The 15,258-nt window shown below is 43.4% G+C and overlaps 2 protein-coding genes across 2 annotated transcripts in view; one reads left to right on the top strand and one right to left on the bottom strand.

Annotated features, from left to right (window-relative positions):
* Positions 1–291: 291 nt before the first annotated feature.
* The window catches only part of LOC111158610 (TATA-box binding protein associated factor 3), a 170,742-nt gene continuing 155,775 nt past the window's right edge, over positions 292–15,258 (bottom strand). The window contains exons 5-7 of the mRNA XM_022520750.1: positions 5,330–5,585; positions 2,258–2,364; positions 292–1,492 (exon numbers count right to left, since the gene is read on the bottom strand). Coding sequence (XP_022376458.1) covers positions 1,378–1,492; positions 2,258–2,364; positions 5,330–5,585 — 478 coding nt within the window. The 3' untranslated portion in view covers positions 292–1,377. The remainder of the gene's footprint in view (positions 1,493–2,257; positions 2,365–5,329; positions 5,586–15,258) is intronic.
* On the top strand, positions 10,788–12,183 carry LOC111158611 (histone-binding protein RBBP4-like). The gene is given in 4 exon segments (XM_022520751.1): positions 10,788–11,062; positions 11,137–11,342; positions 11,345–12,048; positions 12,050–12,183. Coding segments are annotated over 4 exon segments (1,272 nt in total). The 3' UTR covers positions 12,137–12,183.

The raw sequence follows: 15,258 nt of genomic DNA, 5'->3' as shown, positions 1-15,258 counted from the left end.
GTTGCTAAAATATGCTAATAAAGTTAAATTTGATGTTTTACATTAAAAATAAAATATTTGGTTTATCTCTCAGACATCTATAACATATAATAAATAGTGGGCAGTATAGTAATATAATAAAGTTTTGTGATACCCTGAAATTTGATGAGTTTTCTTTAAAAAAAAATTCATAATATACTTCATTTCAGCCTTAAACCACAATCTCAATGAACAGATTTGCAGAAATAAAACAATATAAACACAAAATGCTACAGTATATATGTTTTTTCGTTTTTTGTTTTTGTTTTTTTGTTTTTGTTTTTTTTTTTTTTTACTTTTGGGGAATCTACATGTCCGTTTAGTAAAAGTTACGTCAAAGAAACTTAAGAGATAACAAAACAATTTCAAATCATAAAGTACAGACTTAAATTGTCTTGTTGTCCTTCCGACTGCGAGGGCCCTCTCCCCCACGGCATCCGGGGCCCAGCGCGGGCTCAGCTCTAGGTAGGTTACTTGGAACTATGGCTCTGCTTCTAGCCTTCTTCGCGTATGTACAGCAGTTAATTACAGACGTGGCTGAAATCACCGTGGATTTCAGAGAAAGCCAGAATTAAACAAGATAAAAATTTAAAAAATAACTACTTCATAAATATTTATTATTTACATGAGGGGAGATCTTCTAGTCGGGGACAGGGGGTTTTATACAAGTTGATGACATGTAGAAGCCGTGGGAGGAGCGCCACGGTCAGGTGCCACGGACGTAGAAACCACGTGCGAGTCAACAAAAATAATCTGCGCCAAAGCAAACAGGACATGATAGAAACCTTTTTCTTAAAAAATAGAAGGTATTTCACAAAAGCCTGAACATTTTACATGTTAGTACTAAAAACGGGGGTGGGGGTGGGGAAGCTTCATATATTTTCATCACAAAAATATTTACCGGTACTCCCAGTGGAGTTTCTTTTCTGTCATTGTGATTATCTTACTAGAGAGGGGGACGGGCTGCAGACTGTACAGACTAGCGGCGTCCGGGAGTGACAGTCGAGGCGGCTGACACATTGTCTTCTCAGCTAACACCTTAGCGAAAAGGCCCTGGAGAGAATAAACAAAATCAGAAGGGAAGATGACGGTCTGTTTATTAATAATACTTGTCACTGGTCATAGAAAAGCGGGGGCGTGGCGGTCCTGAGCCACGGCTCGCCTGGAGTCCGTCTGCTGTCACGCGGCCTGGGCCGCCCAGGCCGGTCTGTCGCGGGACCCGGTCCAGGGTGGACGGTGTGTTCTCGTCCTCGGGCTTCCGAGACCCGCTCTCTGCGGGAATGTGGGGCGCACGCAGGATGCCGGGCCGGCCCCAACTCCCCTCCGACTCGGTGCCACTCGTCCCCGCCGCGGGACACGTCAGTGTGCCCGGTGCTTTCTCTTTTTGTGCTTCTTCTCCTTCTTCTTGTTGGCACACTTGGGGCAGAACCACTGCATTTCCTCCGGCGGTGCGGCCATTATTCCGACACAGGGCCTACGCAGGCAGGGGGAGAAAAGATTTTGGATCAACCGGCTTTATGTATATATTCTTTCCCTATGTGAGTCGGTAATTTTAATTAAGTAATTTCTAGGCCGGTGGCCCATTTAGTGGCGTCTGGGCTGGGGAGCTCCAGTGCAGGCAGTGCTGCTGCTGGGCGCGTGGGTTACTGGGTCGCAGGGGGCCCCTGTGGAGGCCCTGCTGAGGGTTTGGCGGTCACTCGTCCTTTCAGCCAAAACGGGCTAGTTCTTCCGAGCTGTGGCCTGGTTTTTATCTTAGAGGTGTCCTATATCGTGCAACTGAGTAGATTTCAATCTTTTTATATCTGATGTTTAAAGTATAACAGGAGGAGATTAACTGCGTAAACAGTGATTCTTCAGTTTGGGGGCGCGGTCGGGAGAGGCATGAAGAGCAGACCAGCCATCTCGTCCCGCACCTCGCCAAGCGTCTACCAAGGGGTTCCCTCCATGCTACTGTCCAGTGTTGCAGCATAGAAAACTACTGGAAAAAAAGGAAAAGGGAAGCCGTACGGTTTGGGCTATGCAAAACATCTGGAATTTAGGCTGAAGAACAACAGTCCAAAGGTTCTTGGTTTTAGCCTTAACATTAATCCCACGTTAATCTTACTATGATCCTGCTCCCCGCACTGCTCCTAGGACAGTAGTGGAACTGCTACATGACCAGGACGGACGGCGGTCACTGCTGTGCCCTGAAGAGCCCCCCCGCCCCACCCCGGCAGCCGGCCCCGCCCACAGTGCTCACCAGTGATACCAGTCATCACAGTCGTCACAGCCGATCATGGGACTCCCATCGTCCGGCTTGTTGCATCCGGGGCAGATCCAGATCTGATTCCCCCACTCATCTCGGATCTGAGGTTTTTAGATGGGGGAGCGGGCAGCAGGGGGTGGGGAGGGAGGAGGCAAAAACAGAGATGGAATGGGAAAGGAAGAACCAAAAAGAGGACAGGATAAGAATGATTATCACTTTATCCCGTGAACCTCATGAACAAACAAGTTAAACTAAAAAGAGAGCCAGCGGTTTTAACAATTTACTGAAGTCATGATCGCCATCATCACTACCCCAGGACCCGTGAAAAAGAGAGTCACTAAGTACTCAATGAGAAGATATTTCTGATGAATCTTATCAACTCTCTTTTGTAAGTCATAAAAACACAGCATTTTAGAACCAGTTCTATGAACTATATGACCTGCAGCCACTTTGATCTGAAAACCACTGTAAGCACGTAGGTCGGTACCGATTCGGGCCATCATGGCAGCAGCAGCTGGTGTGTTGGCAGCCACGGAGCTCGGCCACAGGCAACCTCCTCGGTCACATCCACAGGCATGGCATTAATGTATGCAGCCCAGTGTGCGTGTATCACCTTATTACTTATTAGCCAAGCCCTTCTCCTGAACTGGCTGATAAGATCAAGGATATGAAAGAGCTGTTACTAAGTAACTTTCCATTCCCTTTATGACATTTTCAACTAAAGCACAATCAACTAAAGGGCAAATAAAATAAGGGGCGCAGACAACCAACGAGCTACCCGTTTTCACATCATTTGCTATGGACGTGCTGTGCTCTGGGGTTTGCTTTCCTTAACTCAGCAGCTCCTAGCAAGAAGCATCCCGAATTAGGTCGCTTCCTCAAATCCACATTAATAAAACCAATTTGGAAGAAACGAATCTATGACGGGCCTTCCAAAAACAGCAACGACTATGAGCTGATTTTCAAAGTTTCTACAGTAACAAGGCAAAGAGTCTCATTCAGTTTATTTGGCAAGGAACAATCAGTTTATACGCACGCTTTCAAACACGACACTGAGTAGATGCTCAGAAAAGAACGGCTCTGTGTGTGAGGGCGCACTGCAGACACAGATGCTTCATATATGAAAGCCTCCCGAAGAAACTGGGGCTGCTATGGCTCTGAGTTAGCCGCCTCTATGTCTAAGGGCAGAGGACCACCGGTTCCCAGGTGCCAGCCGTCCAGGTGTAGGACGGGTCCAGCGTCCTGTGACCTGAAGTGGCCATGCATGGCCAGCTGGGCCGCTGGGTGACCTCTCTTGAAATGAGGAGGCCGTGACTCTGTTGCTACATGAGAAACTGGCCCAGCATCCTTAATAACTAACATCCAGCCAGTGTACTGAGTTCTTTCCAACATCCTACTTTGTTTACTCATCGTGAAACAACCCTTGGATAGGGGACGAATGGGGAAACTGGAGCTTGGGGAACGTAAGTGACAACAGCAAAGTCCCACTATTAGGCAGTGACATTTTTGCTTGATAGCCCATGTTTTCCCCCAAATCACACATTTTGGTCTCTGTCTACAAAATGTCTCTGAGGAGATACAAGTTTTCCATCCATGCTGCCTACGCCAATGGATCCATCTCCAGGGAGTTAGCCCCCAAATCCACTGGAAAATCAGAAATTTTAGGTAGAACACACTGTATTGATCAGCTAGTCTAACATGAACCCCCTCATTACAGATGAAGCAATGGAGGGAGAAGAGGTAAACTATAAACTCTTTCCTGATCAATCAACCCGTCTTGCAGTGATGTGACCTCAATTTTAACACCTAGAACAACTGGTCCTTGAATGGGCCAATTTGATGATTACACCTTTTTTTTTTTTTTTTTTTTTGAGGGAGAGAGTGCGCATGAGCAGAGAGGGACGGAGGAAGAGAGAATCTTAAGCAGTCTCCACATCCAGAGCAGAGCCCAAAGCGGGGCATGATTTCACACACTGAGACCACGACCTGAGCTGAAATCAAAGTCAGATCTTAACTGACTGAGTCACCAGGCGCCCCAATGATCACCGATTTTATCTTATCTTCTAATTTTGTCTTGAATTGCCAATTTAATATTTTTCTGTTAATGTTTCATGTCTTTATATCCTCTCTCAATACTTTGGAGATTTTCTTCTTATCCTTTATAGCATCATAGTGCCTCAAATGTATAATGATTTATTGACACTTCCTTCTAAAATGCCTTAAAGAGATATAATATTTACCTGATTTATAACCACCACCTGAGTCCTACCTTCCAATCCTATCTATTCAGACAGGCCTGTGCCACCCGGAAGCTGACTACAGTTTACACATTTGGTGGTCCCAGCAGTATCGCACACAGAGTGCCTCTATGTGCCTAAAATCTCTCCATTGTGTGTCTGTCACTCCAGAGTGCCCAAGGGACCTATTTATAAAAATGTGTCATTACTAGATTGACTTCAGGGTTTGACTAAGCCCTGATACTGCTCAGTATGGGGAAAACACCTGAAAACAGTCCCGTGACAACAGCGTGAATTCATTCAACAAGCCGAGCTTGACCATCTGCAGACGTGCTTCTGCACTCAAGCTCGTTTCCATTCCATGCGAGCGCTGGTATATTCCAAACCTTTGCCAATGAAATACCGTAATTAGCGATGTTACCCAGAAATAGCATCTGGCCCATAACATCTGTGCTCATGATGTAACTTACACTCTGAAGTGAATAATTTAATTGCTTGATCAAGAAATTCAATGTGGGATTTAAATATCACCATTCATCCCTATATTTCTGCACTGACGTTGTTGTATATATGTATAAAACAATGTAAACTAAAGAAAAACAATGCTTTGATATTATTTTTGGAGACTAATCTGCAAACACCTTATGTAATACTCTACAGCCCAAAGCTTAAAAATGCAGGGGAAAGTATCTTTTTGGTCATAAAGAATCTCCTCCGAAATCCCGTAATGACATATGACACGGCTTCTTAGCTGAGAACATGCTCATGGTGGAAGAGTGAGCTCCTAGGGGCTCTTCCTCAACTGCTCCAGAAAGAAAAGGTAGCGTACCACGTAAGTGCTGACGGTCTCCGTGACCACACTTCGGACCGGTGCTTTGGATGTTCCGGCTCCCGAGACGGCTGGGGACGGGGCTGGCATCAGAGCGGGGGCCACGGCAGACTGCGTGAGGAGCGGTGAAGGCAGCGGCGCGGGGGCGACATGCATGGGGACAGGGGCGGGGGCTGCGGCGGGTGGCGGGGTCTTGGGTCGACTCAGCGAAGGGGCTGGCTTAGCTTCAGGGGCTGGGACCACTTTGCTGATGACGCTGTCGACAAGAGAGAAAAGGAGAAGTCACAATGGGCTAGTGGAACCAAACCAGGCCTTTAGAACAATATCACAAGTAACTTTCTTCTTTGAGGAGCAAAACATTCTTCCGTGTGAGTGTCCGGGGACAGCTATAGAGCTGGGGTGCAAGGTGCCCCCCCATTCCCCTCTCAATTTGGTCACAGTCAGGTTTGCAGGGAAGGGTTAGTAGCAGGAGTGAGGGGCGCAACCCTGGGAGGGCTCCCTTCCTGCCCTTTCTGGCTGGCAGGTCTCTGTGTATCCCCAGATACTAGACTTGCACAGTTGCAGACTCAGCACAAACCCTAGATCTGGCACAGGCTAGCCCCGTGAGCCCAGGGGAAGTCATTTCAAAATACTGTGCCTGAGCATCTGTACCAAGGTGGGTACCATCCTGGGCACTTGGCATATATCCCCTCAACCAGTCCTCCCAACAACTTCGAAGAAGTTACCGCGATCCCATTTCACAGACAAGGGAACAGGATTAGAGAAAGGAATGGGGGTACGTGGGTAGCAGCCTTTGAATCAAAGTCTGTTCGATTCCAAATTCTTTCTTCATTTTTTAAGAAAGGTTCCTTATTTGAAAGAAGAAAAGTTACATATTAATTTCAAGCAGAGAGATGACAGTATCACAGAGAGCTTAGAAAAGAGAGATACACAGACATGTGCCTTCGCCACAATGGCTTCTGATCTCCCTTCCTCCCCCGCAAGGAAGCAATGTCCTCAAGCCGGCAAGGATGCTTTTTTGTAGATACCCGCAAACAATATGTACTGTACCACTGTTTTTTGTTTTCCAACCATATAAATAGAATATTGTACTATATTTATTCTTTGCAACTAGCTTTTTCTAGTTTTTTTTTTTTAATTGAGATACAGTTGACATATAACCTTGTGTAAGTTTGAGGTGTGCGCTGTGCTAGTTTGAGACATTTGATACAAATTGCGGTGATTATAGTATTGTAATAATGGGATTCTTATAGTAGGTTCAGCAAATGCCTTTATCAGGTCACCTCATTACTTCTTTTCTGTATTGTGAACACTTAAGATCTAGCTTCTTTACAACTTGGAAGTTTATAATGCAGTAATGTTGACTATAATCTCTATGTTCTGCATTCGAGCTCCAGAATTTACTTATTTACCTACCAGTGGCCCACTTAGTTTTACGTGTCTTGATTTATCCATGTTGATGCACACGGATTTGTATCATTAACCTTTATTGTTATATAGTATTCGTGGTATGAATAAGTCAAAAGCTTTGTGTCCACTGCCCTGCTGAGGGTAAAACAGACTATCTTATAAATGTAACATCCTGATTGGAAACATGTTCAAGAATTTCCCCACCCTATACAGTCCCACAAATTAAGCTGCTTGGTCCCAGGACGTGCACGCTCTCATCGTTACCAGGAATCTCAAGCTGGTCCCTATACTGACTGACCAACCGACCTCTTCTTTCTATTATCCCACACTCAACTTTCCAAGCCCTGCTTTGCTGATCAAGAAAGTACAATACAGACAACTGCCTCTGAGGGTTAGAGTGAGAGCCTGGACAGAGAGAAACATGCCCCAGACCATCAAATGTAAAGTGTGAACAGCAGCATCATACTGACGGCGGTCACTCGGGATGACAGCTGCCGTCACCACTGCCAGCCTGTACGCTTCCATCTTCTCAAAGTCTCTGTTTAGAAAGCACCTCCACTAAAAAGCACTGATTCTTCACTACTCTTAGTAGAAGTTTTTTTTTTTTTTAATGAATGACTAGATATTTTAGACTGATGTCCATTTTATTTTATTATTATTTTTAAGATCTTATTTATTTGAGAGAGAGAGCGCGCACAAGCAGGGGGAGCAGCAGGTAGAGGGAGAGGGAGACGCAGACTCCTGCTGAGCAAGGAGCCTGATGTGGGGCTTGATCCTAGGACCCTGAGATCGTGACCTGAGCCAAAGGGAGATGGTTAACCGACTGAGCCACCCAAGCACCCCTCGTTAGAAGTTTATAAAACATTAAATTATTTTAAAAATTCTATGATGTAAGCAAATAATTAATGCCATCTAATTGCATTCCATTTGTCTCATGCAAGTGTGACCGCCCTCTTAACTTGAATGCAGACAAAGACCGAGACATTGAAGATAGGCTGTTTGTGCAGAAGACACTCAGTACTGCTTGGTACAACTAACAGTGAGTAGTTACTGAACACTTACTAAGTACCCAACTGTTCTCGGCACCGGAGAGCCAACTGCATGACAGGCACCGTGCGAAATGCTTACTTGCCTTACTCGATCCTTACAACAACCAAATGTGGTTAAAAACTCTGACTCTTGGGGCGCCTGGGTGGCCCAGCAGGTTAAGCCTCTGCTTTTGGCTCAGGTCATGATCTCAGGGTCTTGAGATTGAGCCGGACATTGGGCTCCGCTCAGCAGGGAGCCTGCTTCTCCCTCTCCCTCTGCCTGTCTGTCTACTTGTGATCTCTCTCTCTGTCAAATAAATAAATAAAATCTTTAAAAACAACAACAACAACAACAACAAAAACTCTGACTGTTGTCCTTTCATGAACCAAGGCCCACAGAGATTATGAACCCTGTACAAATTCATAGACTACTGTGAGGCGGAGCCAGGATTTAAACCCCGGCAGTCTGATTTCAGAACCTGTGATACTAACAACATACTATGCTTTCTCTCTCACTGCTTACTGAGTGCGTTTTGCCTTACACATAAGGTGGGAGTTCAAAGACCTCACTCTGGGCATATTTATATCCACAGAGCAAGCATTCCTTATTTTTATGGCTAGACTAAAATGTTACACACTATTTTTGGAGGCAATTTCCCATAATGGTTTGAAATACAGGTGCTGGAACTAAAACTAAAGGAAAAGTAAGAACCCAGAGAGGTAAGCAGAACATAGATGTTTCTCCCCCAGGGCGTGTGTGCATACTGCAATTCTGATCTTTGGTTTTGATAAAGAGGACAGGTTTCAAAGCCCAGGACTGCCAAAGTGGAAAGTCTAACAGAACTCCCATCTCACATTAAAAACTCCCAGCGGGCTACAATGATTAAGTAAGAATGAATCAGAGCCTTGTGAATTCTTAGCTCTGCTGGTCTGGGACACTGTATTTAAAGTACTCTGGACATGCAATGTGCCTTGGTACCCAGCACTAAACACTGAGAGGAAGTAACTTAACATCTAGGCTTTATATTATTCTTATTTTTAAAGATTTTATGTATTTATTTGACAAAGAGAGAGAGCACAAGTAGGGGGAGCAGCAGATGGAGGGAGAGGGAGAAGCAGGCTCCTTGCCAAGCAGAAAGCCTGATGAGGGGCTCAATCCCAGTACCCTGGGATCATGACCTGAGCTGAAGGCAGATGCTTAGCTGACTGAGCCACCCAGGTGCCCCTAGGCTTTATATTATTAATGCAGACAGTTACTAAGGAAAAAAAAAAAAAAAAGGAGCACTTAATCAAAGAAAACCAAACATAAGAGATAGCATCAGGGACAACCAGAAGATAACAGACAGAATAAAGGGACCCAAAAAGACTACAGAGACTAGAATTATCAACTATATAGCAACTCTGCCTACAACATTAAAAAAAATAAAAAAAGGCGAAGCATGACATTACATGCAGGTAATAGGAAGTTATAAAGAGTGATCTAGCAGATTTGAAAAGAAATGAACTGACCTAGAAATGAAAAATATAGTAACAAATTTACTCTCAGCAGAATGAGAGAACTAAAAACTCAATAAGCAGACAGAAGAAATGATCTAGAATATAGCTTGGAGGGGCAAGGAGAGAATACAATCAATTACGACATGTTTAATAATTAGTACACGTTTAATCATAATTCTAGAGAAAGAACAGGGCAGACGCAAAATTGTAACAAGAGTATCTGAGGATTTTTACGGACCTGATGGCAGATACCAATCCACAGACTTAAGCAAGCCAACAAGTCCCAGGCAAGATAAAGAAAGAGAGATCTGCACCTAGACACATCAGAATGAAGCTACAAAACATCATTAAGAGTAAAGTCTGAAAAGCAGTGAGAATGGAAAAAGAACATTACTTTCAAAGAAACAGATGGCGGTTGACTTCTCCGCAGCAACAATGAAACTGGAAGACCGTGGAATAACATCTTCAATGTGTTGAGGAAAAAATGCATTTGTCTTTGAAAACATCTCTCAGGAATAAGATGAAATAAAGACATTTTCAGGCAAGCAAAATCTAAGGACTTGCCAACAGCAGGTCTTTACTAAAGGAAATTCTAAACTAGCGATTCTCCAATGTTCTGGTCTTAGGGACCGCTTTACATTCTTAAAAATGACTGAAAAACCCAAAGAACTTGTGCTTATGTGCACTGTATCTGTCAATATTTGCCATATTAAAAATCAAAACTGAGAATTTTTTAAAAATTAGTGATTCATTCATTCATTCATTTATTTTAAGATTTTATTTATTTATCTGACAGATAAGTAGACAGATAAGTAGGCAGAGAGGCAGGCAGAGAGAGAGGGGGAAGCAGGCTCCCTGCTGAGCAGAGAGCCCAATGTGGGGCTCGATCCCAGGACCCTGGGATCATGACCTGAGCCGAAGGCAGAGGCTTAACCCACTGAGCCACCCAGGTGCCCCTTAGTAATTCATTTAAAAGAAAGAATAACAAAGCCATTACATGTTAACGGATAACATTTTTTACAAAAACAATTTGGGAGAAGACTAACACTAGGCTTTATACTTTTGCAAATCTCCTGAATGTATGCGTGTAACTTCAGAGGGGAGGAGTGTGTTAATGGCCTTTACAGATAATTATGTAAATTCTTCAATACCGCACCAAAATGCAGTGAGTGATAGTTTCTTAAGTTAGTTGCTATGTACACTCTGAAACCGTATCGCTAATAAGCTTTCCACATTGTGTTACATTAAAATTCACTGAACAGCTAGCGCTCTGAATAGTTCTTTTACCCACACAGGGTTTTATAACATCATGCACTGGTTTGTAATACTGGTTCATGGACTTATGCAGATCTTCCAAATATTTACACATTTCATTGCACAATATTAAAATCTCACACTTGGTGTTACCATCACCTCATCAAAATTGCCCTGGAGTACCGAGGAGCTGTCAACTTGGAATGTGTTTTCCAAAACTCTAATTTTTACTTAAAAGTTGCCATTTTGCCCCAGCTTGCCTGCCCGCCATGGCCGACAAGGAAGCAGCCTTTGATGACGCAGTAGAAGAACGTGTGATCAACGAAGAGTACAAAATACGGAAAAAGAACACCCCTTTTCTTTATGATTTGGTGATGACCCATGCCCTGGAGTTGCCTAGCCTAACTGCGCAGTGGCTTCCAGATGTAACCAGACCAGAAGGGAAAGACTTCAGCATTCATGGACTTGTCCTGGGAACACACGCGTCCGATGAACAGAACCATCTTGTGATGGCCAGTGTGCAGCTCCCTGACAATGATGCTCAGTTTGAGGCTTCACACTACGACGGTGAGAAAGGAGAGTCTGGATGCTTCACACTATGACGGTGAGAAAGGAGAGTCTGGATGCTTTACACTACGACGGTGAGAAAGGAGAGTTTGGAGGTTTTGGCTCAGTTAGTGGAAAAACTGAAATAGAAATCAAGATCAACCATGAAGGAGAAGTAAACCCGGCACATTATATGCCCCAGAACCCTTGCATCATTGCGACAAAGACTCCATCCACTGATGTTCTTGTTTTTGACTATACAAAACATCCTTCCAAACCAGACCTTCTGGAGAGTGCAACCCAGACTTGCGTCTCCGTGGACATCAGAAGGAAGGCTATGGACTTTCTTGGAACCCAAATCTCAGTGGGCACTTACTTAGTGCTTCAGACAACCACACCATCTGTCTCTGGGACATCAGTGCTGTTCCAAAGGAAGGAAAAGTTGTGGACGCGAAGACCGTCTTTACAGGGCATACAGTAGTAGTAGATGTTTCCTGGCGTCTGCTCCATGAGTCTCTGTTTGGGTCAGTTGCTGATGATCAGAAACTTATGATCTGGGAGACTCGTTCAAATAATACTTCCAAACCAAGCCACTCAGTTGATGCTCACACTGCTGAAGTGAACTGCCTATCTTTCAATCCTTACAGTGAGTTCATTCTGGCCACAGGATCAGCCGACAAGACTGTTGCCTTGTGGGATCTGAGAAATCTGAAACTTAAGTTGCATTCCTTTGAATCACATAAGGATGAAATATTCCAGGTTCAGTGGTCGCCTCACAATGAGACCATTTTGGCTTCCAGTGGTACTGATCGCAGACTGAATGTTTGGGATTTAAATAAAATTGGAGAGGAACAATCCCCGGAAGATGCAGAAGATGGGCCACCAGAATTGCTGTTTGTTCATGGTGGTCACACTGCTGAGATATCTGATTTCTCTGGGAATCCCAATGAACCTTGGGTGATTTGTTCTGTATCAGAAAACAATTATCATGCAAGTGTGGCAAATGGCAGAGAACATTTACAATGATGAAGATCCTAAAGGAAGCGTGGATACAGAAGGACAAGGGTCCTAGATATGTCTGCACTTCTTGTGATTTTAGACTCCCCTTTTTTTCCCTCTCAACCCTTTGATGGATTTAACACTGGTTTTGAGACACAGACTTTGTTTGGCTATCCCTCTATGATAGGTACCATCAACGATGTTACTAGCCCAAACAGAGGGTGTTTTCTAAATATTAACTGGGGGACTTGATTCAGTAAAGCCACAGACTTATATTTAAATATTCTTCAGGAATTTTCTAGTAACAAAGGTCTAAAGTAGCCACAGAAAGGGGAATATTGGGTGTGGTTCTTTTTCTTCTTAGGCCATATCCCCAAGTTTTACAGACTCCTTTTAAGTAAAGGCTAAAGTGAGGAAGGATAGAGCCAAGTGAGGTAGGTGTCTGAGCCATGAAGTATAAATACCACAAGATGTCGTTTTTATTCAGGAAATGGGGGAGATTCAAGTCATATAAATTCCTATTCTAAAGTTTTCACACCTGACTTTGCAGGATGCACATTTCCCTATGTAGAACAGTCTCCTTTCAGTTTCTTCAAATAAGTCAAAACTATGTGTTCCTCTTTCCCCATATATTTTTGCTTGTTAGTGTATTTCTTGAGCTGTTTTAATATTTCTTTCCTTTCTGTGAAATAGTTTTTTTTTAAAACTTGGGACCACCAAGTTGTAAAGATGTATTTTTTACCTGACAGTCATACCACAGGTAGACTGTCCAGTTGAGTTGAGAAGAGTGAATTGATAGCTTGTATTTGTTTTTAAAATTAAATTAATCCTGGATAAGAGTTGCCTTTTTTTTTTTTAAGGACCACTAGTCTGGTACCATCTCTATTTTGGGTGACCTGTTTCACCAGCAGGCCTGTTACTCTCCATGACTAACTGTGTAAGTGCTTATAATGGAATAAATTGCTTTTCTACTTAAAAAAAAAAAAAGTTGCCATTTTATCATTTATGACAAATATTCACAGGTATCTTCCTTGAAGCAACGGGTTTCCTTTGTTCATTTCTGAGGAAACGTTGGCCGAATATCCAAGTTTGAATAACCATCGTTTGTTACTTGCTCTTTCAAGTAAAAATGGCGTCTTGAGAAAGGCTGCTGGTGGAGCTTGCAACTTAAATAATCACACAAATGCTTTCTTTCCCTCAAGACAATGATCATAATTTAGCGTGGAGAAAGAGTGTGTCATTAGGGCTTCCTACTTCATTGCTATCCACTCTGACGCGCAAACTACCGAAAAGCTGGATATTCTGAGGGCCCGTGCATCACCCTGAGCACCTCTTTTCTAGAAGAACTTCAGGAAAAGGAAGGGGATCCCGTCAAGTCTGAGATGCAAGGAAGAGTGATAACATGCTGGTGAAGTTACGCAGACACTGACTAAAGGAAACAATAATAATATTATGGCATTATTTAAAAAAGATAAAATACACGGAACCAATAATACATAAACCAGCAGGGGATGAACAGAGCTAAAGTCCTTTAATGCACTTCTATTATCTGGAAGGAGGTCTAAAGGTATTAAATTTAAAATGCGGTAATTTCTAGATAACTATGTAAAGATTAGGAATGAGGTATATGTGTAACTTCTAAACTAGCAGGAAGAAAAATGGAATGTTTAAACAAAATAACCAGGGGTGCCTGGGTGGCTCAGTGGGTTAAACTGCTGCCTTCGGCTCGAGTCATGATCTCGGGGTCCTGGGATCGAGTCCCGCATCAGGCTCTCTGCTCGGCAGGGAGCCTGCTTCCCTCTCTCTCTCTGCCTGCCTCTCTGTCTACTTGTGATCTCTGTCAGAAAAATAAATAAAATCTTTAAAAAAAAAAAACAAAACAAAATAACCAATCTGATAGAAGGAAAGGAGAAACCTAGCATAAGACACATAGAAAATCCAAAATAAGGGGGATTGTACCTCTAAAGATCAGTGATTCTCTCACGTAAATGCTCTGAACAATTTACTTGTCAGACTGGGTAGAGCAGGGAAACCGAACAGGACGCTATTTGTAAGAGGCACATGTGGAAACAGAGCAGTGGAAAGGCTGGGGGAACTGGCCAGCAAACGAGGCACGCGGACATAAGGAAACATGACAGCACACAAAACACACTGCAAGGCAAGAACTACCAGTGGTAATGAAGGTTTCCTCATAATGATAAAAGGTCCCAACGTGCCAGGAAGATACGACAATTTAAAACTGCACTGCACCTAGAAACGTATCCTTAAAACATATAAAGCAAAACTGACAGAACTGTAAGAAACAGACGAATCCACAAGTGTAATTGGGGATTTCAGGGTATTTACCTGGAACTGACAGAGTAGGAAGTCAAAAAACTAGTAAAGGGACACCTGGGTGGCTCTGTCAGTTAAGCATCTGCTTTCGGCTCAGGTCATGATCCCAGGGTTCGGCCAGGGATCAAGTCCCACACCAGGCTCCTTGCTCAGCGGGGAGCCTGCTTCTCCCTCTGCCTGTAGCTCCCCCTGCTTGTGACCTCTCACTCTCTGACAAGTGAATACATAAAAATCTTTAAAATCAAAACAAAAGGAAAATAGTAAAGAGGAGCCCCAGGTTGGCTCAGTTGGTTAAGCATCTGCCTTCGGCTTGGGTCATGATCCTGGGGTCTTAGGATTGAGCCCCACATGGTACTCCCTGCTTAGTGGGGAGTCTGCTCCTCCCTCTCCCTCTGCCCCTCCCCCTGGGTCCCCCACCCCTCTGCCTCTCTCCTCTCTCACTCACTGTCTCTCTCAAATGAATAAAATCTAAAAACAAAACGAAACAAAAAAACCCAGTAACAATATATAAGGTTTGAACAAAATAACAAAAATAACAAAACTGACCCAATCGACATTTTAAACTCTGTATTCAACAAATACAGATTCTTTATTCTTTTCAAAAACACTCCAAAAAAAAACCTGAGCAAACAATTCCCATAAGGCCGAAGAGTAATTTGAATAGTCTGTACACATACATGCTTGTTACCCTGGCTATGCTAGGTGCTCCTCAAAGAAATGTAGGGTCTTTTTCTTTCTGTATCCCCAGCACCTAACCCGGTAACTGGCACTTGTAACCAACTCATACATCTGAACATATTTAATTTTATTAAACAAAAGCTGGTCCTGCAAGTAGTGATTTTCTAGAAATGATACATTCAG

Source organism: Enhydra lutris, unplaced genomic scaffold, assembly GCF_002288905.1.
Source record: "Enhydra lutris kenyoni isolate GAN:26980312 unplaced genomic scaffold, ASM228890v2 scaffoldscaffold61, whole genome shotgun sequence".
Taxonomy (NCBI): domain Eukaryota; kingdom Metazoa; phylum Chordata; class Mammalia; order Carnivora; family Mustelidae; genus Enhydra; species Enhydra lutris.
The sequence above is the reverse complement of the archived record's forward strand: the minus strand, read 5'-3'. Positions and strand labels throughout refer to the sequence as shown.